General features: G+C 38.8%; 1 protein-coding gene across 6 annotated transcripts in view; it reads right to left on the bottom strand.

Annotated features, from left to right (window-relative positions):
* tead3b (TEA domain family member 3 b) overlaps window positions 1–25,170 on the bottom strand; it is a 46,300-nt gene that overhangs the window by 3,961 nt on the left and 17,169 nt on the right. Inside the window, exons 3-14 of one of the 6 annotated variants that reach the window (XM_051897399.1) lie at window positions 21,812–22,063; window positions 11,591–11,655; window positions 11,343–11,405; window positions 9,945–9,956; window positions 7,016–7,144; window positions 6,882–6,925; window positions 6,739–6,795; window positions 2,705–2,769; window positions 2,455–2,591; window positions 1,268–1,441; window positions 343–486; window positions 110–262 (exon numbers count right to left, since the gene is read on the bottom strand). In XM_051897399.1, coding sequence (XP_051753359.1) covers window positions 110–262; window positions 343–486; window positions 1,268–1,441; window positions 2,455–2,591; window positions 2,705–2,769; window positions 6,739–6,795; window positions 6,882–6,925; window positions 7,016–7,144; window positions 9,945–9,956; window positions 11,343–11,405; window positions 11,591–11,655; window positions 21,812–21,935 — 1,167 coding nt within the window. In that variant the 5' untranslated portion in view covers window positions 21,936–22,063. Of the gene's footprint in view, window positions 1–109; window positions 263–342; window positions 487–1,267; window positions 1,442–2,454; window positions 2,592–2,704; window positions 2,770–6,738; window positions 6,796–6,881; window positions 6,926–7,015; window positions 7,145–9,944; window positions 9,957–11,162; window positions 11,226–11,342; window positions 11,406–11,590; window positions 11,656–21,811; window positions 22,064–25,170 lie in introns of all 6 variants that reach the window. The other 5 variants (XM_051897400.1, XM_051897401.1, XM_051897402.1 and 2 more) reach the window with 5 other exon arrangements.

The following is a 25,170-nucleotide window of genomic DNA, read 5'->3' as shown; positions in this document are numbered from 1 at the left end:
GTACTTTTCATGAAATGAAACCTATAAAACAACAGATAAATATAAACATGTAACCTTGACTGTTAACAATCTTTCAGAATCAACTACAAAATATTCTTGGGCATTTTACCTGTAAGATGGTGAAGTTTTCTAATACGCTGTTCATCATGTATTTCTCAGGCAGGTGCTTGAGCTTGTGGATGAAGTTGATCATATACTCGCACATGGGAGAACGATGGATCCGATACAAACACTTCCCTCCCTCGACACGAGCGTACTCCGTCTGTAAATCCAAATAGTGCTTTTAAAAGAGAAGCACTAGCGCTTTTCAGTCATTTTAATCGTGTTGGCGATCACACTCACCTCCACTTTTTCCACCACTTGCTTCCCGAAGGAGCACACTTTGGTTGAGACGGTGATGGTCATGTTCTCTGAGCTGCTGTACTGACTGCTGACTCCATAGAAGGAGCCCGGTCCATCCTGGACGCCACCGTTATTCAGATCCGCCTGAGAGGAAAAATAAACTCAGTACTGTAGTGCATGCGATGCTACAACCAACAACATTCAAGCTTTGAGGAGTCATCGTCCACAGAAATAACACAAAAACAAAAACAAGGCACGTATGTGTCAAAATACCATGCTATCTCTAAAGTAATTTTCTGTGAAGGTTACGCACATACTATTTCATAAATGAGATTAGAGCTGCACTCATTAAAAGATTGAGATCTCGATTCAAACACCCACATGATCTTATTGCTAAATGACAATGATTTGACTGTGTCGAGAGAGAGCCGTCGTCATGTATAGGTACAAAACAAGCTCTTTTCAACCACACAGTATCATTATTTCTTTGTTACAATAATTCAAATGATCATAGAAATACTTGGATAAAAGTTTATAGTTCGGATATAAACACTGATGTATATGATAGCGATCAAAATAGAGTAAATCACCTTTTGAAAGCAACTTGATGCTTAAAATAAAGATTGTATCAATTTTGTCTTTACGCCAGTAGGTGGCGACAAATGACTTAAAAATGTATTTGTCATTGAATCGTTCATTCAAGAATTTCGTTCAAAAACGCTGATTGATCCAGTAATGGAACACTTAAACACTTTATGCATGAGTGAGTGATTGAATCAATCATTAAACAGATTTAATGCTATTAATTCAAATTTTTTAAATAGAGTGCAGCAATTAACATTTTGTCAAAACCTCTAGTAAATCATGTCATTTAGTTTAGTTCTCTATTCAGAATTGTGGGAGAAAAGTAGCTGATGTGACCCACCCAAAATTTGACAAGGAAGAAGGCGTTTTGAGGGCCCTTCTCGTACAACTCCTTGAGTCCTCCCTTCTTCTCAGGGAACTTGTCGTAGATCTGTCGGATGTCCACCGCCTCCAGCAGAGGGTCGCTGTAGGAGGGGTTGGTCTGGCCAATGTGAACAAACAGGTGTTTGCTGTACTGTAAACAGAAATGCAAAATATATTGTTATTAAAGTTCATTTCATTTCATTTAAGAGCTGTCTGTATTTCTGTATGCAACTTCACAATTGGAAGTGCTAATATAGTCAGTCTATGCTTCATCTGTCTTTTAATTTTTAATAAAGGATGTAAAATAAAAATTGAATGTGCAAATCATTAGGAACATGTCCATGTCTTATTTCACCCCAAAATCAAAAGAAAAGAAAATATTTTCGGTAACAATTTATAATAAGGTTTCATTTGTTAACATTATCTAACTACATTACTTAACATGAACTAACAATGAACAATACTTCTACAGCATTTATTAAGCTTAGCTAATATTAATCTCAGAATTTACCAATATATTTTTAAGATCAAAAGTTCTATCTATTAACATAGTTAATGCACTGTTTAATTAACTAACAAAGGTTAATAAATGCTGTAAAAATATATTGCTCATTGTTAGTTCATGTTAGTTAAAGCATTAGCTAATGTTAACAAATGAGACCTTATTGTAAAGTGTTACCAACATTTTTTATGCAAAAAAAAAAAAAAAATCCATTTCTGCATTGTGACATTATGCCTACATTTAAGCACATTTAAAGTGTGAAGTACTTATGCATCATGGTAGCATTAGTTGTACTGCCTTTATGCTAATTTTAATAAAATCTAAATAAATAAATTAAAAACAGGATCATTTTTATTACTGTCTAAAAGTATTAAGACTTTGAGAATTTTTCAAAATAAATTTTGAATCTATGAAAACAAATTAATTCAAATGTCTACAAATCAATAACATTATACATAATGTCACCTCCAACGCTAAAGGAAACCCAAATATTATGAAATTCATGTTAATCCAGCTTTTTACTTAAACTGTTATACTGATAATATATTTGTAAAATGAAATGATTTTCTTTTTATTAAATTAGAAGAATGCAAACTAAAAGCATTTTCACTACTTTTTAAGCCTTTAACTCTGTAGATAAGCACATTTGGCTCTCTACTCACAGAGTCCTGGTCCTGCGGGACCTCCATGAATGCGGAGTACTCCAGAAGACGCAGTTTGGAGGAGGCGATGGTGCGATCCTGCCACACAGGCACTGCAGTGGCAACCGGCGGGGGAGGAGGGGCCAGAGACTCATATGCTGGACAAACACAAGAGGGCGCTAGTTAGACTCAATCACAGACATAAACAGAAGAAATGGTGGCAGACGTGAGCTGTGCTCGAAATGGACTACTAGTGTACTAGTACACTTACATGATAAGGGGGGTTGAACAGGTCCTGATAGGTTTGGGTAAGGAGTTTGTGCAAATGGCTTGATGCTGAAAAAGTGTTCAGGATTTGTTAGAATCAAATTCAAGTTATTATTTAAAGTTATTTACTTGGGTTAAACATTCTCTTATTAGGGTTCCCACACTTTTTGACTATTTCCAATCATTTGTGACTACTGGATGAGGATTGTTAATGAATCATTTAGATTGATTTGTGAACCAGTTCAAATGAATCAATTGAAAACTGACTAAAAAGAATGATTCACTCACAAATCGAACATCACTATGGCTTATAAATAAATTTTATGCTAGACAAGAGCAATATATAGCAGAGCATAGAACTAGAAAATGTACACCAATCAGGCATAACATTATGACGCCTTCCTAATATTGTGTTGGTCCCCCTTCTGCTGCCAAAACAGCCCTGACCCGTCGAGGCATGGACTCCACTAGACCCCTGAAGGTGTGCTGTGGTATCTGCACCAAGATGTTAGCAGCAGATCCTTTAAGTCCTGTAAGTTGCGAGTTTGGGCCTCCATGGATCGGACTTGTTTGTTCAGCACATCCCACAGATGCTCGATTGGATTGAGATCTGGGGAATTTGGAGGCCAAGTCAACATCTCAAACTCGTTGTTGTGCTCCTCAAACCATTCCTGAACCATTTTTGCTTTGTGGCAGGGCGCATTATCCTGCTGAAAGAGGCCACAGCCACCAGGGAATACCGTTTCCATGAAAGGGTGTACATGGTCTGCAACAATGCTTAGTTAGGTGGTACGTGTCAAAGTAACATCCACATGGATGGCAGGACCAAAGGTTTCCCAGCAGAACATTGCCCAAAGCATCACACTGCCTCTGCCGGCTTGCCTTCTTCCCATAGTGCATCCTGGTGCCACATGTTCCCCAGGTAAGCGACGCACACGCCCCCGGCCATCCACGTGATGTAAAAGAAAACGTGATTCATCAGACCAGGCCACCTTCTTCCATTGCTCCGTCAGCGTGGGCACCCTGACTGGTCTGCGGCTCTGCAGCCCCATACGCAACAAACTGTGATGCACTGTGTATTCTGACACCTTTCTATCAAAACCAGCATTAACTTCTTGAGCAGTTTGAGCTACAGTAGCTTGTCTGTTGGATCGGACCACACGGGCCAGCCATCAATGAGCCTTGGCCGCCCGTGACCCTGTCGTCAGTTCACCACTGTTCCTTCCTTGGACCACTTTTGATAGATACTGACCACTGCAGACCGGGAACACCCCACAAGAGCTGCAGTTTTGGAGATGCTCTGACCCAGTCGTCTAGCCATCACAGTTTGGCCCTTGTCAAACTCGCTCAAATCCTTACGCTTGCCCGTTTTTCCTGCTTCTAACACATCAACTTTGAGGACAAAATGTTCACTTCCTGCCTAATATATCCACCCACTAACAGGTGCCGTGATGAAGAGATAATCAGTGTCATTCACTTCACCTGTCAGTGCTCATAATGTTATGCCTGATCGGTGTATATTATTTATAGAAATGGCCATGATGAAATCAAATATTTTAAGAAAGATATTTCTTGTCCATACATTTATTAATTCAGTATATAGCAGTTTAATACTTTGCATAGTGGACAACGAGCCAGGCATTACTGCCAAAATCCTCATGACTTGTCCTGATCACCCTACCTGAGGGGTTATTTTGTGATAATGACTAGCTGACTGTATATTATCACTTACTAATTAGTTTCCATAACTTTTCAAGTCCTAAAAGACACAAATTCCCTGATATCTTTCTGTTGTCCATGACTGTGGGAACCCTTTCTTATGCACTGAAATTGTTTTTGGTTGGTATATAAGGTGGTATATTTCACACCTTGACACTTCACTTATCCCACAACTGTTCGTTTCGGCCGTATCAGCTAAGCGTAAGTTCACCTACTTGAGCGAGGGAGTGCAACATGACAAAAGTCATGTGCGCTAGCTCACGTCTGATAACACACATGCTCAAGAGATCTCAACAGAGGGTGAGACCACAGAGCCCATGATGGAGAGAGGAATTAGTTTAGTATGTTGCCAATTAATAAGGATGGGAATCAAAATTTGGGTAGGGAAGCAATGGGAATTTCCTGCACCAAGTTTGATCAGAGTTGTGAGCTTGAAATTTGATCCGAATGCGATGAGAAAGAGTGGCCATCATAAAATAATTAGGGCTGCCCTCTAATAGTCGGCTAAAAGATAATTGGTAAGAAGAGACTTGGTCGACTAAATTTTAATTAGTAGGTTAGCCACAGAAAAAAAAAATCCACAGGAATTGAAGTCACACAGTGACGGATCGTTAACACGGCCGGTCCATGTGGTAATATGTCTGGCAGAAAATTCAAGTGTGGGAACATTTCGAGATGGTAAAGAACGACCACAAAAAGTGGACATACAACCTCAAACATGATCTATCATTTAAAACTTTTAAGTAGTAGCCTAACGTTAGGCATTTTACATGGCCACTCGCATTAACGTTAACTTGGATACATGTATTTCTCCTCCGACTAATGGCTTAAATGAACAACTAACAGTCGGCTAAGAAAATCTTTAACCAATGACTTTCCATTACTTTCTCAGTTGATTGTTCAATAACTTTGCACTTACAAATAGAAATTTCTAGCCAATGAATTATTTTAGAGCTAAGCGTGACTAGAATCATTTATACTGTATTTCCATTACATCATGATTTTACTAATTTCCATAGTTTTTTCAAGCACAGGAAGTTCCCTAATATTTCCCGCTTTTCCATGAGCATGGTAATCTTGTACAAAGACAATAATCAGACACATCTTCTCCACTAGTTGCACGCAAAAACACAGTGCCGTCTGATTCTCAGAGTCTCAAACCCATGTTGTCATTAACTAAAACCAAAACTATTAAAAATAGTTTTCAGTAATAGAAATTGAAAGCTGAAATAAAAAAATAAAAAAATATTAGACAAAAATCCTACAAAATTTAAATGAAAATTAGAGATGTTGCCTTAGCAACTAACAAGTTGGAGTTCTAAAATTTAAATAAAAAGTTAAATATTAAAGCTAAATAAAAATATTCAAAAAACAAAAATATGAAGCCCCGCACATGACATGCAGGAAAAAAAAAAAATAGTAGGCTAAATGAGCACGATTTAGCAAATCGAGGGAACAAAATAGTAAATTGTGCGCACAATTTAGTAAATCCAGGGAACGAAATAAATTGTGCGCACGATTTAGCAGATTGAGGGAACAAAATAGTAAATTGTGCGCACGATTTACCAAATCGAGGGTACAAAATATAGCAAATCGAGGGATCGAAATAGTAAATCGTCCGCACGATTTAGCAAATCGAGGGAACGAAATAGTAAGTCTGCACGATTTAGCAAATCGAGGGAACTAAATCGTAAATTGTGCACATGATTTAGCAAATCGAGGGAACAAAATATAGCAAATCGAGGGAACGAAATAGTAAGTCTGCACGATTTAGCAAATCGAGGGAACAAAATATGGCTAATCGAGAGAACGAAATAGTAATTCTGCACAATTTAGCAAATCGAGGGAACGAAATAGTAAATTGTGCACACGATTTAGTAAATTGTGCACACGATTTAGTAAATTGTGCACACGATTTAGTAAATCGAGGGAACGAAATAGTAAATCGTGCACACGATTTTTTTTCTTGCATGTCATGTGCGAGGCTCTGTACAAAAAGTAATGAAAATGACAAAAGCACATACAATTACTAAAACTTAAATGAAAACTAAAAATGTACAAATAAAAATGAATTCAAAATAAATAATAGTATACAGATAATACTAAAATAACACTGTCTCAAACTCATGAATTACTATTTTGAAGTGGTAAAAAAACCTAATGAAACAGTCGGACTTATTATACTACTGTCAATGGAATCGTTAAGAGTAACTGGCATCTGAATTAGAATCATTACATCCTTTACGATTCCCATCCCTAGCAGTGATGCAGTGCTAGTGCTAGCTAAATATCAGTTCAAGCTCTGTGGAGGGAACTTACGAGTAGCTGGTGCGGCCAAGCCCAGGACTTCTTCCTGGGTTGTGCTTAAGAACCAGCCTGATACATAAAAACGGGATCCATTAAATGTGCCAGATACACAAACACACCGAGAAACACAACGTATGAATTCATGAGTTACTCACTCCTGAGAGGGTCCAGGTTGACCTGGGATGGGGGTCGGCCAGAACTGGAAAACAAAACGACCAAAACAATCAAATCACTTCATAATTTGTTTAAATAGTGGTCTTTTATCTGGAAGTAACCATCTAAAGCATACTCGTGCAGTTGGAGGGTAGGGGGACTGCGGAAGAGGCGGAAGCGGGGTCTTGATTAGACTCGGAGACACAATCTGAGCGGAGGAGAGTGCCGCCATGTTCTGGAGAGCCTTGTCTTTGGACGCTTGATCCTGAGGAGACGGAGACCCAGGTGAGCAGAATAATCCAGGAGAAAATACAGACAAAATCATGGCAAGAAATACTGTTAATTTTAACTAATGCAAAGCAGCCTGCTGATTTATGATTAAGCAAGATAGAAGCATCAGAAGAAGGGAAAATAATAGGAAATCAGAGAGCACCAAATGAATCATATAGAGCAGGGGTGTCCAATCCTGCTTCTGAAGGGCCACTGTCCTGCAAAGTTTAGCTCCAACCCCAGTTAAACACACCTGAAACAGCTAATCAAGGTCTTACTAAGTGTACTAGAAACTCCCAGGGAGGTGTGTTGAAGCAAGTTGGAGGTAAACTGTGCAGGACAGTAGCCCTCCAGGACCGAGTTTGGACACCCCTGATGTAGAGAATTAGATTTGCATTTCCAGTGTTTGCAAGACAGCAAAGGAAATGTGTTAAAGTTTCAGGTAAGTTGATGTTTTAGGCTTCATATGTTAGGGCTGTCAAATGAATTGTTTATTCAAAACATTACAGAAATAGAGAAGCTCAATGCGGAGAAGATCTTGGTTATGTCAAAACCGCAACCAAGCTGTTCACACACAAAGCATTTTCTGCGCTGCTTTTCCATTGTTTTATATGTAAAAATGCGCTAGACGGACCTCTTTGACCATTGCACTCACGTCTCGCAACAGAGAGACGCATGTTTAGAAAGAAGTTAAAAGAAGTTGTCTCATGTCTCGAGACTTTGTGGGGTTTTTCCCATACCACTGCATCTCGTGTTTTTAAACACAAAAAAGTACTCTGTGTGATTGGCTATTTGTATTAAACTATGCATAAATACAAGATGCTGTTTTCATCATAATTGACCCTTCGCCAGGAGTTTGATTGACAGACGATCTAACCAATTATAATGCTGAATCTGCCATTTTGTCCGACAAAGCAGTCAGGGGAGTTAGCAGATTAACGTAGGTGGACTTGAACTTGAAAAATGGTGTGTACTGACATCTTTCCGCGATTGAACAACACTCCTTCTGATGTTCATTCATGTTTATTTGATGCTATAAATTAACTAGTAGGAGGAGATGATCAGTTCACGGGCCGCTTAAACTGAGGCGCTGCAGCGATCTGTCACAACACATTAAAGAGCCACAAATGGTATTTATTGTTTAATTTTTTTTAAAAATGACAAAATTTAAGACTTTGTTTCATATCAAAAGTAACCTGCTCTGTCTGTCGACGCGCTGTCAGTGTTCTCTTTGCTCCGCAATGTATTTTTCACTCCGTGAGAACATGATGTGTGGCGAGAGATCGGCATGGTTTGTCAGACGTAGCAACAGTAACTAAAGGGGACGGGTCTTTGCGAACGGTCAATTGTTTATGGAATTTGCAAACTTATATTTGATTTATAAATGTTATTTTGCACTTATTTTGTAAAGACAGTCATGTTATTTCATTGCTTTGAATAAACAATTTAATGCTGTGCATTAATATTTTGCTCATTGCACCCTCTTGTGGCCTCAGGAGACAAGCCAAAAGCTTTCCCCCCTAACTGAAATGATGCATTTTAAATTTGAATATAATTAGAATATTAGTAATATTTAAGTATAAAATTCTAATTTTGTTTGTCAGCCATTTTGACAGCCCTATTACATCTTGTTTTCTTTCAGCTGTACATGAAAATCAACACATATCCCTGCATCTCTCACCCCCAGCATAAAGGCGGATTTAGATGGTTTAATGGATGCAAGAATGAGAAGGAAAAAAAAATCGTAATACAGTATGCAAACAGATGTCAGAAAGAAGACTAATCACAAGTCAGTACGCAAATAATATAATGTCATTGCTGTTAGTTAGACTTTAGAACGCTGAATATTCAAACAACACAAGTCACTCAATCCAAATCTCAAAATGTATCAAAAAGTAGGTCTATAAAGTCTATAGAAGTTAAAATTATACATCATATCTGAAACTATCGTTAAGCTGTTCAGGTTGAATAATAATGCCCAAAAGTTTAATAGTTACAGTTAGTGGTTTAGAACAAACCCTAAGCATAATGTTTAAAGAGTATCAATTCAGTGCTGCCTTGCAAACACTATAATTATGTGGCTATTTCAATAATCAGTTATTGTAATTGGATACTGAATATACAGTTTTTCTTTAATTAGCATCTCTGGTTTTCATTTTTAATGAGAAGCAAAAAGCAAAAGCAATACTGATAGATATCAATTATTGTACAGCCAACAAAGCAACAGCAACATACTGGCCAGGGATATGTCAAAGAAACATGCACGTTTTTGAACCACTTTCCAGTTTTATCTTCAAGCTCACAGAGTCATTCACCTAATACATCCTGGTCAAGCTCCTTCATCAAGGATATTAAATTATGCCCCACCAAAAACACGCCTCACAATTGAAAGCAGAATTTAACTATACGTTTTGCATTAAAATTCCAGTTTTCCAGAGGCTGATCGTGAAGCACGTCACTTTGCATCACAATAAATGAATGTGGATAATAAAAAGACTCGGCTGACTCGGAAGCATGACCACAATAAGTGGTGGATCACAATTAAGTTTCTTGAATTTGTAAAGCCTGCAGTACATCATAAAACGGAGGGACGACATGGAAACTTCAGAGAGCAAAACGGCCAGGCACATTATTTACACAAGAATTATGAGCAATCTATGCACACCGCAGGGCCAGAGAAGAGGACTTTATAATGGCAGTGCTGGATGTAAGCTGAACCTGTGCAGGACAGCCAAGCAAAGCGAAGCAAAAATAAAAAGTCAACAATAATTCGCACAATTCAAATCCACACTTACCAAGTTCATGGCCTGAATCAAAAGAAAGAAAGACCATTAGTACAATATTTGGAGAGCAATTTTACTAAACCTATTGTCCCTGACAAAAAAAATCTTTGGATGTATGCTAACTACATAAACTAGTCACAGTCAATTCTATTCTAGATATTCTGAGACTATTTTCTAGAACTTAAAATGGCTTGTAAGTGTGAATTTTTTTTAGAAAATACGCATCTATGAACAACTTGCCGGGCAGAAATTGTTGTACTTCTTGTGTGCAAAAACGTACCACATACTGCAAGTCCATTTGTTCAATGTTTTCATAATCTACCTCAACAAAAAACAAGCACTAATAACAAAAATACTGTGCATTTCTGAAAATAATCTACTGCTGTCTTGTAGTTCATGTATACACAGGCAGATGGCGCTAAACACTACAGTCTAAAATGCAACAAGCCTAAAACATGAAAAAGAAGTCAAAAATACTGCATGACTATTAATGCAAATTATACATATTAATGTTTAGAATTCATTATGTTTGTGTAAATTATGCAATTTTGCAATTTCACATCCCCTTATCCTGAGTGTAAGGAGAGAAAAAAAAAAAAAAAAAAAACAGTATTTTAATCAGGATTTTATTCAAACTTTTTTCCAAATGTACACACAATTTAAAAATATTAAGTTCTGTAAAACATGAAAACATTTTTAGCATGAACAGACCTATATATAAACATATATGCCAGGCCAATTAATTTTAATAAGATTTAATTTAATTTCAACAAGTTTAAGTCTCGGCTAGCCTGCTTACAAAATAATCTGCACAAAAAAACATTTCAGGTCGAGCGCTTATACGCAGTACTGTTGTGTCATCTCAAGATTTTACAAGTGAAAACTGAGTATTGGTGACAGACATATGGAGTCTGGATGCAAGGAAAGGAAGGTTGAGAAAACAGTGAGCCTCAGGAAAGCCAACAGGCAAAGATATCAGCCAATCATGCACTTTCAGCCTCTACGACATTCAGCAGCGCCAAACACAAAGCACTATGCTACTTAACACAGGTTGAGCTTCCGTAGCACTTCTAACTTTGTTTTTGTTTTTTTTGCCAAATACTGATGCAAACACTCATTCCTCAGGATTTTATTCAGCCAATATATTCCTGGAACTTATAGCGGTCTCTCATTGGTTTGTGCAAAGGCAAATGCCATTAAGCCCCACCCCACCCGCAGGAAAGCGCATACCTTCAGCTTTGACTGTATCTCGCGAGATTTTCTCCGGGCAAGAACCTGCAAATGGCTAGAAACCTGCAGAACAGAAAAGCCAAAGAGGAAGAAAAGAAAAAGAGGAGGTAGAAGAGGAGAAAGAGAGAGAGACGCCGTAACCAAAGAGGGAAACGATGCGCCGCTGCGTTTCCAACCTACCTTTATACCTGCTTGATACTCTCGAACTTTCTTCCGTGCTAACACCTGTATGTGACTAGATACCTGAAGAATTTTGAGACAGTTTAACAAAAAAAAAAAACAAAAAACACATGCACAGGCACATCACAACACACTATTTTACCTACTACAACAGAAAACGTTCATCAATCCCATTATTTGTTGTTATGCAAACAATTTAATGCGATCAGTAGTATATATAAAGTGCATGTTGCATGTACAGTAAATACCTGTTTTCGTGTGCGGGTTTTGCCTGTTCTCAGCTTGATGTATCTGGCAATAAGCTCATTGCGACCTGAGGGGAAAAAAAGTTTCAGTGACCAAAAGGTGGCGACAAAAGCAATGAAAGAGGTGCACATATCTATCAACAATACTTGCTGACTTCATGAGGCTGAAAACCACAAATAGTAATGAAGTTTTTGCCTTTATATATATATTAGATTTGCCTTCAAACGATGGGGAAAAAACATGCTTCAAATTGGACCATTTTATTACCACTACTCTCAGTCGTGGTAAAAAGTGCCTATTCTGTAATGCTCTACATAACATGCATCAAGTAATCAAGTGGACATGATATGCATCAATTCAGTGGCTATTAAAGTTTCACAGCATCATTTTTCAGGTGTTAGAAATAAGCTCAGAATGTGTCTGTGAAGTTTCAGCCCAAAAAACCCCACAGATCATTTATTATATCTTGTCAAATTTGCCCCTATTTGGGTGTGAGCAAAAACACGCCATTTTGTGTGTGTCCCTTTAAATGCAAATGAGCTGCTGCTCCCGGCCCCCTTTGCAGAAGAGGGCAGAGCTTCAACAGCTCGAACAACAAAGCTGGAGAATCTCACGCAGCCAAAATGAGGATTGTCAGTAACGGTGTTCAGCCTCACATTGTTCAAACCGGAGTCGACACTGATGGAGAGACTCAGGAAGAAGTTACAACTTTTAGAATGAAACTGGACGTTTCTAAATGGTTAGTGGATAAATTTGTGTAGTTGCTGTGGAGTTGATTCAACTCATCAACTAGCATGTGCCGTCATGTTAATCTTTTGTGCAAATGCAGCGTTGAATTGACCCTCGTTTGTGAAGCAGTCCGGCGTAAAATGACGGCATGACAACAACACTCTACTACAACAACTCTTCCTCTTCTCTAAAGCAGCCCAACATGGCCTCATGTTGTTTATGCTCAAACAGCAACATTGCAGATTAACTAAAGTTAAAAAAGTGAAATCATAATGAAGGACCCCTTTGAGACTGTTTAGATTTTGTTTACTGTAAAAGACAAATATTAATAAAGAAAAATTGCTGTGTGAATATACCATGCTCTATATGTGCCATTTTTGCGTAATATAGTAATTTAAGCAGAAACCCAAGGCTCAAAAAAAGCTAATTGCTATTAACAGCTCATGAGCTTTTATCATGCTTCTTTCTTCTTTATTTTATTACTGACCATTTACCTACAAATAAAAAATACCCAAAAAAGAAACAAAAAATACACATTGATGTATTATTATTATTTTTAAATACTGTATGTAGATATACCTATTGAAAATAATACATTGCTATATAATAATAAATCAAAAAATATTTTAAAAAAATTAAACACTTCACTTTTCAAAAGTCCTTACTAAAGACAAAAACTGTCAAGAAATTTGAATGCAACCCTATGGGGCATTCAGCGCCCCCTTGAGGAAGACAACTTTGTGTTTGATATAAAACAATCATTAGCTAGCAACATTTGCCGCCCCGTAAGTGTTTGCAATGTTGAGTAAGAAGAGAATGTGAAAGCCCATTTCTGCCTCAGAGAAAAAAAAAGGTATTTGTGATATAAAAATACCTAAATAAAATCAGTAAGGGGAACACTGTGAGAAATAAAGTTGCATCTCATATATAAAAGACATATTCTGTGAAATAGTCGTTATTAAAAGAATGCACAATTTGTTTTGTTTTTTTTTACTCTGAGACGGAAACAGTCTTCCACAGCAGAGAGACCGCTGCACTGATTTGAGTTTGGTGTCTGCACACCCTTCCCCAGACACACCCTCTCTCTCCCTCGCTCTCTCTCCGAGCCTCCGCATTCCTCGCATTCCTCTGCGCCTGTGACATCTGCCCCACACAACTTGATTTGATGAGGGCAACAGCCTGGAGCATGCGTTCAGAGAGCGAGAGAACGGCCCGAAAAAATTTGAGGGAGATAGAGAAACAAAGAGCTTTGCTGTCTCTGCCAACAACTGGCAGCTGAAGATCATCCAGTCCTACCAAACGGACACCCACACCTGCCACGAACAGTCCCTGCAGGAGGCAAAGAATAACACGGACCCCCTGTGTCCCATATTCCGATCTGCCAGCTCTGATTCCCTCTTCAGGTTTCTTCTCAACCTTTGCTCTTAGAGTGCGTCTGTAAAGGAAGTTCAAGCAGGAGTGTTTTGGTTCTGGATTAACACCTGATAACTTCTTGGGATGGTGTGGTGTAGTGGTCAAACCTCATAGCTGGTCACTGGAATTTTGCTGGATCAATCCCTGCAAAGAATGGGCTGTGATCCACTAATCAAACTACAATCAATAGGGATGCACGGTATATCGGCCACCATATCGGTATCGGCCTATATATGTTCATTTTTAATGTTATCGGCCCGTATTTGGCCAATATATTAAAGCCGATAAATGATGGATTATTTCCTTCAGCTGAGACACTTCAGATGCACACTGTTCACCATGATGGTTTTGAATTGCTTGAAATATGATTGGAGTCACTTCAAAAAGAAAAATACAATTAAGTGCAACATGTTCAGAGCAAATCTGTCAAATAGGCTACATGAGAACATTATAATTGTGTGTTTAGGACATGACTTTTAATGGTAAAGCTTTTGTTTTTGTAATCAGTCTCTCAAAAACTATATAAAAATTTGGATTTAGATTTATCGGACAATATATCGGTTATCGGCTCTTTAAATATAAATAATTATCGGTTATCGGTATCGGCCAAAATTGTCATATCGGTGCATCCCTAACAATCAACACAAACTTATCTTACAGATTTGCCTTCCCTTCAAATGCCTTTCATGCTCTGTTGTGACGGAGCATGTCTAAGAAGCTGTTGAGTAGAAATGACACCTATGGTGGATCGGACAAGTCAAATGAGTGTATGGTACTTGGCTCCATCCTCAGGGAGCAGTGCATTTTTGCAAGCCTCTGTTCCCATTGAAGCACAGGTGGAAAAAATATCTCAAAGGTGGAAAATATCTTGACAGTGTAACAACTATGAAACCAGACAGCATTTCTGCCATTCAATTGGGCCGTAAATCAACCGGGCAAAGCCAAGATGCTAGAAGCAGAGATGAGGGAAAGCCTGGTAGCATCAAAAGTTGTACAAAAACTTGTAAATGTAAGTTCTGGCTTGACAATTGGTGTGCAACATGTACAGATGTCACGTTGTGTGTGTGTGTTGTTAGATGGATGAGATTATGAATGAATTTCTCGTAAAAACAACTGTAAATCTGTGACCATTTATTTCTTTAGATTGAGGCCACAAGCTTATGAAAAGCTAGAAAATATGAAGGTGCAATTCTGTGATTTAGTTGTCAATACAAGAAAGAGTTACTTTTACAAGAAATAAAGTTGCTATTGGGCGATGCCTTGAAATACAACTACAAAGATAATTAAAGCTCTTGGAGGCATTTCCTGCTGGAGGGATTACGAAATTAAATTTCATTCAAAGCATAACTCATAAAAGTTGTCTTGGTGGAACACACTCATTTCCACCCATCAATGTTGGTGGAATTTAAAAAAATAAAAAGAAGTGGCGGCTCTGCACTTCACATTACACTACAGGCTTTTCAGGCCCGATACAGGCGGTGTTAACAGGGCCGAAGCAGACGGCGTTCCCGAGGCCTCACATCAGCAGTGGTATTATGAGCGCTGACGTCATTCTCCTCGTGAGTGGGCTTCTTCAGTGGCAGAGCTCAGGCAGATGACTGCATGTAAATGGATAAGGTGTTTACAGTCGCTGGAAAGAGCAGGCTCTCCATGAGGCCAACACGCGCTTTTCTGGAGATGGTGAGAGCCAATGACATGCTGGGATATGTTTACAACTTGATTTATTAATAAATCCAATTTGTGGAACTTCACATTATTGGCACAATAAGGCTAGTGAAAATGAATTGCTTAATCAGTAGTGTCAAATCAACACACCAGTTTTCCCATTTGAAATAAACCACCAAACCTGCGGCGTATGAGTCAAACATTCTGTAAATGACAACAGAAAACCAAGAACCAAGGATACCATCATAAGGCCACATGGTTTCAAGGGAATCCCTCAACAAAAAGAGAGATATAAAACAAATATCATGAGCTTTCAGAAAATGCTAACAATGTCAATATTCCAGTATTTTCTTATCAACCAGCCTCGGCATCCACAGCACCGCACAGTGTTGTGAACATCCTTCTGACTTCATAGTGAGTCAGTATGTGTTTAGATTTACCAGCAAGAGGAGGATAAAGCCTGGATGATGTAATCCCAGACTAAAGAAGAGACTCTGGAGGCTTGGTTGCAAAATTTAGCACACTCTCTCTCCCTCTTCATCTACAGTGAACACATGCAGCTCTGCACCTTCTGAGGCATGATGATTTGTTGACATTCATTCACACACGCTACAAAAAAATCCACAAGAGATGCACTAATGCTCACAGTTAATTCTAATAGGCAGACGTTAATATTCTGCTAGACTAAAGAAAACCTCTAATAAGCAAATACAAAAAATGTTCATTCACTTCAATTTTGATGGAACTGTAGTCTATACATACACACATTTCACAGGCGAATAATATATAGCTATACTTAAAATTGACATTTCCCTCAACTCAAATGCCAGGCTCGAGATTACCCATCTACATTGGCACCAACTTAGCAAAAGGCCACACAGTGACCACCTTTAGACTTGTAAAATGACAGATGAAAGACCCTACAGCAGGGGTGTCCAATTCTGCTCCTGGAGGACCAAAGTGGTGCAGAGTTTAGCTTCAATCCACCCCAACACACTTGCCCGGATGTTTCCAGTATTCCTGAAGACCTTGATTAGTTGGCTCAGGTGTGTTTAATTAGGATTAGAGCTAAACTCTACAGGATAGTTGCCCACCAGGAACAGGATTGGACATTCCTGCCTTACAGTATTGTAAAAGTGTAAAAGTTTTGTCACAACACATTCTGGGACTAACTTTGAATATGGCCAAACCAAAGAATCTTAAAAGAGGGCATCATTTTGCTAGCTACTGTTAGATATTTCTGCACTGGGAGCATACCTATGATACGATGCTGTCTAGGTAGGGAGCTCAGTGGGGTTTGGAAGAGTGCACCGTTTTGTTTTTTTAATAACTGGGTGGCCACACTTGAGCTCTATGAAGCAGCAGCCAAGAGACTATGACTGACTTACGATCAGTAGAGTCCCTCAGCAGTGACTCAAACCCGGGGAATGTGAAAACTGCGATCAGATCAGTATTTCCAGATAGTTTTTTTGTGAATGAATCTCCTCAGTAACCTGTATAAAACGGAAACCTGAGGAAACAACCTGCAAGGAACATACGTGATATGAAGTAAATGTCTTCTGAATTAGTCTAGCCAAAAAGACATGTTTTGAATTAAAGACAACTTTTTACAATAAAACAATGTTATAGAGTAATGCCCTAGAAATATGAATGAATATGATCACAAGAGCTGCGTTTAACATTGGGTTCTCCAAGGAAAGACAACCGCAACCCTAAAAGAACCTCAAAGTTACTTCGCCAACACTGGGTTGTGTTCAGGACGCTTTCTGTCAGTTTGCCATGCTTTCTCGCGGCCTGGTTTGTATCGAGGCTTGGCTTGCTAATTCAAACCAGCGCTTGGGTTTTGTCTTGTCTGTTTCTCTGAGGAGAAGAAAGGAGAGCAGACAGTTTGAGGAGGAGGGGACCAACGCCAAACACCTGGACCCTCCCAATCCAGCCAAACTGAGCGTCCATCTGCCATAACGAACACACAACTGAAAAAGAGACATATTGCTCAAGACAAGAGTTTACCAATCGGATTTGGTCACTTTTACAATTTAACAACTTGAAGCAACAGATTTGCTGGTTCTGTCCTGCTAACTTTCTGCAGTTTTATAATCCGTAAATCAATAAATTCTAATTAGCAGTTTTAGACTAGAAACAGTATAGTTTAACCAACTTGCTAAGCAAGATTATCTTTGAACTGTTGCTCCACCATGTCAGAAAACTGACAGTAGAAATTGACAATTTTCTCATGTCAAATGTTGAGAATGCATCACATACCTGCACTGTGATATTAGACATTTCAGAACGCATCAGTCAAGATTACACCTCTAGCAATGTTTGCTTTCACATACTTGAACAAATTTTTGTCCTTAGTCTAATGAGAGTTTAACGCTTTATCACTGGAAATACCACTTTGCACCTGGAGTCATTAAAGCGCTCTGCCTCGGGGAAAGACCTACCCTGTTTAGGAGGAAGAACTAGTAGGGAAAAAAAAAAAAGAGGAGTAAAGAAAATGGAGGAGGGAGGGTGAGTGAGATCTTGTGGGGGAACAAACCTTGATTGAGCAAGACAAACAGAGCTGGTTTTGCCACTTTTTCAACTGGGTGAGAGGGAGGCAGAAGGAAAATAAACGACAACTCTCTCACAGGGTTGGAATAAAAGAGTTGCTAATGATCGGATATGATAAATAAAACCAGTTTGAGGGTGAACGGGGGAGTTGAAAAAAGACAAAAACGAGAGGAGGGGGCAATTAAGCAAGCAGTGACAGAGAACCAAAGGAAAGAGTGATACGTTCTTGAGAAACCTGTCTGTTGCCGGGCCTGTAGTCCACAGCACTACTCCAGGACAAGTGCAGGCCTGTTTTATGCGCTCTGAAAAAACACAACTGCTGGCTAAGACATGCATGTATGTGTGTTTGTAAGATGCGTGGGTGTATTAGTGAACGAGAACCTCTGTTGATGGAACAAAACTGAACACCTACATTATAATATGAAGCCATTGATGGGTGGTAGTGAATGACTACTAGACAGTGAGCATGACTGAATACGAGATTATGTAAGAGAGCAGATGGCGTACGAATGAAAGACTTTACAATGCTTTATGAAACAGTGGAAATGGTTTATGCATGCATGGATTTCGCTGGTGGCATGTGCAACGGGATCCTCAAGTGGATCGTGCATGCAGATGAAAGTGTGCTGGATATCACAACCCGGCTCTATTTGCCCATTATCTCCCGCTCTCTTATCTTTTCTCTAATTTCCATCCCCCCCCACGAACCATTCTATCTTGAAACACCTGTCTTACAACCATCAAATGTACAAAAACATCTCCATCAGAAAACCTGCACTGCAGCGATACGATCTCGGCAGTTGAACACTCATCTCAGTCCATGAGCGACTCTCTTCAGCTCATAAATACAATCTAAAGTTCCCTCAAAATACTGTTTGTGCAGCACAAATTACAAAGCCAATAATTACGTCCCTCAAATCACATAAAAACTATTAGTTAGCTAAAAACTATGTCACAAGGACTTTAAAACAGGTACTATCCAGTACAACAGGTTATGGCAAAAACTAACAAAGGTCACACTGGCAGTGTTTCATTTTAAATGAGCGTATATGATTTGAGGCGACATGAGCGAAAGAGATCAGGGCTGCAACAACGAATTGATAAAATCACTAATAATATGTATATCATGGCCTATGTTGTCAGTTTAAATGACGGACAATGTTGGGCCATATATGTTATTGTCAATAAAAGATTCAAAGGGTTAGCTCACTCAAATATGAAATTTCTGTCATTACTTGTAGCAAATGAAACTGTTGTGCCACTCGCAAAATCCTGTCATTGCCACTGTAACGATGGACAAAACATGATAAAAACTTGCAGCTCGGCAATTAAGTGCGGCTCATATGCACACCGTCATTTATCGTGAAATCATATGATTTAATTCGCGTCTTCCGACTGGATTTTCTGTGGACTTAAGAGGCTTTTGCTGGCAAATGGAAGTGGCGCTTAGTGGTTTCTGCCAATGAACCGGTATTTCTGAATGGGCTGACGCTGGGATTTAGTCAATTTGAAGCAAAAGTATTTGATAAGCGTATACTATGTGCGGAGAGCATTCGCTCAATATCATTAAGTAATTTTTGACGGAAGTGGCGGCTTTTGCATCTGAACTCTTCACTTACTCACACTCATAACGTTCCAAACCTGTAAGACTTTCGTTCATCTTCACTTTTTCGTTCAGCTTCACTTTTAGTTAGTAAATCTGAGAGCTTTCTGTCCCTCCATAGACAGCTACATAACTAGGGCTGGGTATCGAACTCGATACTTTTTAGGTACCGACCGAATTGCGTCGATACTATCGAGTATCGAAAAGTGTCTTGTCATTCAGTACCAAATTTTGTTACCTCAGAACGGAGCCGGGAAGAGGGGGCGGAGAAATGCTGTCGCTGTCTCGTTGAGCAAGTAATAACTTTGCACTACATTGTTATTTATATCTAAATAAATAAAACTATGCACGCGAGAGAGACCCTATGTGCGAGAGAGCGAATGAATCAAGGGTTTCACTTTCAGTTTATCTTTGAAAAGGACGGGTGAGTCACATAAACAGCTGGTTCACTACAGATACTGTGAACAGAAAACAGAAGTGTCGCACTGCCTGCAGAAACAGCGGGACGTGCAATGTTTTTAGACTAGTTATGGACAGGTACAACACACAGCAGCTTTACATCAGAGTTCGTTCCTCAAGTTTATGGAAACACGCGACCAGTTAAGAACTTTAATTTTAAATAAATTGGTATCGAAAAAGGTATCGTTCAGGAATCAGTATCGAAGTCAAGGTATCGGTATCGAAAATATTTGAACGAAACCCAGCCCTATACATAACTACCACTTTCAAGCCCCAGAAAGGTAGTAAAGACCTCATTAAAGTATTCTATGTGACTCCATTGGTTTAACCTCAATTTAAAGGGGTCATATAATGCCACTTTTACAAGATGTAAAATAAGTCTCTGATGTCCCCAGGGTGTGAATGTGAAGTTTTAGCTCAAAATACCCCACAGATCATTTTTTATATAGCATGTTAAATTTGTCATTTTTTGAGGGTGAGCAAAAACACTCCGTTTTTGTGTGTGTCCCCTTAAATGGAGTTTCAAGAGCTCGTATTAGCAGCGCTGATTACCTCACGCAGACTAACTTAAAATGTCAGAAACTGTTCAGCCTTTTATGTTCAAAACCGGAGTCGGACAACGATGGAGAGGCTCAAGAAGAAGTGACAACATGTAGAATGCTCATGTGGGAGCTGTTGTAAGATGCCTACAGAGTCAGAAAATATATGCTGCATGAAGATAGAACAGGTATAATTTAGTTTAATTACGGTTATAACTTATGTTGTCATCTTGCTTTTATGACATGCTATTGCATTTGTCTTACGTACTGTATTGCAATAACATGGCCTCACCCCATTTGTTGCGTGTTCTCGGGGGCAGGGGTTTATGTAAATTTTAAGGTTAGTGATGTCACTAACCCGGGAAGAAGCTCGTTGTAGTCCTTACCAGTCATTTGTTGTAGTCCTTAAACAGCGAATTCTTTAAAAGAAAATATCTCCCTTTGCATTGAACTTTGAGTGTTGTAACTTTGCAGATGTTGTTTATGCTCAAACAGCAACATTACACACTAACTAAAGTTAAAAAAGTGAAATCATAATCAACCACCCCTTTAATAAAGTGACATGACTGCTTTGTTTGAGCAAAAAAAAAAAAAAAAAAAAACATAATTTACATTTATTTACAAAATATTAGTCTCCAACACACGTTCATGTGAGCACGTTGTGTGTACGCTAGAGCAGACATTGTTGTGTTGGAGATTAATATTTTATAAATAAAGTAATAAATTATGTTTTTTTGCGCAAACAAAGCACTCGTGTCACTTCATAAAATTGAGGTTACACCACTGGAGTCACATGGATTACTTTTATGATGTCATTACTACCTTTCTGGGGCTTGAAAGTGGTAGTAGGCTGTCAATGGAGCAACATATTTCATTAAAAAGATCTTCATTTGTGTTATGAAGATAAGTCTTACAGGTTTGGAATGACATGAGGGTGAGTAATTAATGAAAGAATTTTCATTAATTACTGGCTTTATCCAATCAGACCAGTTAACCAGTAATCAAAATAAATGGTAGTTAAAAGACACCACAAAGAATTGAAGTTCAAATTCAACGTGGCACGATGTGGCAAATCCCATAGGAGCACGCTGGATACAGCGGTCAAGTTGGAACAACTACTAGCATCCAACAGCACAGTCATTTATCAACTTCCAACAATTCAATCGCTGTTGATGTGAACTCACCATAATAAAGTAAAGAATTTGCTTGTGGTTGAATCGCAACTTCCCTTCAGCACATTAATGCATTGCAAGCTCACTTACCGTACATCTTTCCCTCGTCTGACAGGATGATCTTGCGCCGTCCACAGGGCGGATATATAGCCAGTGCCTCCTGAAAACTCTGCTCGATATCGGGGCTCCACACACCCTCGGCATCTCCGTCCATGGCCTTGTCCAGCTCATCACCCCCATCCTCCAGCCCCTGCTCCGGGCTGCCGTTGGCACTCCACTTGTTGGACGCAATGGTGCCGGCTCCTACCGGGCCCTTCCACGAGCCCCCACGCTACACAAGTACTGCGAGAAAGAAACAAGGAAAGGGAGGTGGAGAAAAAGAGACCGTTACTTTATTGTGGGCATAAAGATGGCAGAAAATATCCATGCAAAACCGCTCTCTTTAGTCATGCACACCAACAAATTTTCAACACCTTTAAAGCTTGCGTTTAATTCAGCTGATGAAGACAACAGCAGCTGTGACTCTTATTACCATTTCCTCTCCTCAAAGGCTCCCAAAATGACAAATGAATTTTTAAACATTATATAAAGCCCCATTTAAAAGGATTAGATAATTAGGACTAGCCTGCAAAAATGCTTGTGGTCGGGAGCGCGCGGTTCAGTGTGGCTGTCTAAATGTCTGAAAATGGTTAAAGGATCTTAAGCGCTTTTCAGGCTGCCTCTTTTTCGCATGGTATTGTTCATGAGGATCGTGTCCCAAGAGTCACTTGTGTGCCCACATATTTCATTCTTTTATTTCACTTTCTGCTGATGTTGACGAAAAAACGCGGCTTGGGTAAATACGGCCGACTCCGATTGAGACCTTCCTTAGGGGATATTCAAACGCTCTGGTTACACGCACGCTGAAAGAATAAGCTTGACTTGGCAGCCCGAAGACACAGAATGAGCAAAACAACGGGAACGGAGAGCGTTGGAATAAGTGAGCGGCCTAATTACTTTTCGACATTGCAGACCTCAGACCTAAGCGCAATCTAATGCTGCAGGGAGGACAATTAGCGATACATTTCTAAATCGCATTTGCCTCTTAGACGACAAGCAACAGTGTTCATTCTGTGCAATCTTGACGGCTGTAGTCACTGGATGTTCCACAGAAGTTACAGAATGTCTGATCCTGCAGAAGAGCCAACACTTGGCGCAATTAGGCATTGGTTTTCAAAACTGAATTATATGATTTGGGATTCAAGCAAGATAAGCGCTGAATGCACTTGCTAAACTTGGCGCCACAATGCTATGGTGTTGTGATCGGTTCCCAGGGTGTCGCTATGCGGTTGCTAAGGTGATCTGAGAGACTTTTAGTTCATTGCTAGGTCAAAAGTGCCCACTCCCAAGTATCTATGCCTTAATGCCTTTTCTCATGGCATTAAAATTCATTCTATTTCTGGATAGTATTTGTATATTTTTTGGCAGGATTGAATTTACACCTTCATTCCAGAGCATTTCCAGTGTGATCACAAAAAGATTGAAAATGCAAATCGCTACTTACACATCACATGAAAGGGTGCATTAACAGAAACATTTCCATCATTTACCGAAATGTAAAAAACATTGAAAGATAATTCAAAACAGATAATTTTTGCTTTGAGAACCCCTCATTAAAGGATGTTAATAGGTATTAGTGCTTTCTTTGGGAAGAAAATTAAGAGAAAAGAAATTGCAAATGCAACTCAGTGAAATAATCAGATACTGATGATTAAATTGGTTGAGCAAGTGTTATTTTAGTATTATTTACATATATTTTGAATTAGAATTTTTTAATATTTTCAGTGTTTATTTTAATTTTGAGCTTAAGTTTTACAAACTTGGTTATGTGATTTTGACATTTTGTATTAGTTTTTGTTTTTTAAGATATCTATTTTTCTACTTTATTTTATTTCAGTTTTAGTAACTTTTAGGGCTGTCAAAATTAACATGTTAATTTTGTGATTAATTTTTTTCATTTTAAAGCATTAAAAATATTTAACGCATTTCCTGGCATCCTTTAGCTAGCGTTAGATTATACGATGCTATCATTCATTCAAGTGCTATCAAATGCTATCATTCATTCATTTGAAACCATTCAAGCATGACAAGATGCAAAAGAGAACTCAAATATATACTGGCACAATGTCTGTGAAGCGGTTCTCTGTGTTCACTCACCCGAAACGTGCACACAGAAAGCCACTCCAATAACTCATTGAGTTCTCTTTCGCGCTTGAATGGACAGAAACACACAAAATTATGTTGTTACTGGCGAGTATCCTCATAAGCACAGTCTTAAACAAGATAATACATCTTAAATGACCATAAAGAGTTGTGAGAACATCAGATGTGTGTCAGATCTGAGTCATGTGTGTCAGGTCTTAAAGTGATAGCAGCCTAATAAACCTGATGCTGTCTGTGTCAGTAAAGTTAATCAAACAACAAAAGACAGAGAGAAAATCACTCACTGCTCTTGACTGAATCACTTTTGTAGCTTTAACAAGGATTAATCTATTATATATTTTGGCAGAGCAAGTAGAATTAGAATAAAATTAGAATAGAAAAAAAATCCTTAGCATTGAGCCCTGCTATATCAAAGGCACAGCTAAATGTGACATTTAATATAACGGGTTTATGTGAAGTTCACTTAAATTAACAGTTGTTATTTTTTTAATTACAGAAAAATCTGCAATTAATTTGTATTTGCCAAGGCAACATTTCTAATTTGCATTTACATTTAAGTTTTTTTTTTATCTAATATTTATATTTTATTTTATTCAATTAACAAAAATGATTTTTAATAGTTTTAGTTAAAAATAACATGGGTGAGCAGGTTTCAGGTATCACTTATACTGGCAGCACAAACGGTGTTAGCGATATGAATTATACCACCAACTAAATGATGGCACACATTTATAAACTTTCAGTGCTCCTCACCATTAATAATATATTTTACTGTACACATCTATATGCAGTGATGTCTGCCATGTCACCAAATAAAGTCACATAATGCAACGTAACACAAACAAGCAAACTTTTCTAAAAAAAAAAAAAGGCATGGCTGCATGCTCTGAAAAAAAAACTTCTCCATTTAGTGTGTGTGTGTGTGTGTGTGTGTGCACACTAGGGGAGAGGGTGAGAGACGAGTGTGTGCATGGGGAGCACGGAGAAGCCGTTCTATTGGAGAGTTGGGCTTAAATTCCAGACATGTCCTTATTAAGGAAGTGCGGCGTGAGTTCTCTCTCTCCCTCCCTTATGTCAACCGAGCCCCCTCTCACTCTACTCTCTTCCCCACCCTTCGCTCCCAAGCACTCTGCCCAAATAAGGAGAGGCGAGCAAAGGATGAGGGGAGGGGGAGGTAGAGGGAGGGAGGGAGGAGTGCGGGAGTCAAGGGGTGTGTAGGGGGGGGACAAAGCAGGAGGGACGGGAGG

This window comes from Ctenopharyngodon idella, chromosome 6 (genome assembly GCF_019924925.1).
Source record: "Ctenopharyngodon idella isolate HZGC_01 chromosome 6, HZGC01, whole genome shotgun sequence".
Classification (NCBI taxonomy): Eukaryota; Metazoa; Chordata; class Actinopteri; order Cypriniformes; family Xenocyprididae; genus Ctenopharyngodon; species Ctenopharyngodon idella.
The sequence above is the reverse complement of the archived record's forward strand: the minus strand, read 5'-3'. Positions and strand labels throughout refer to the sequence as shown.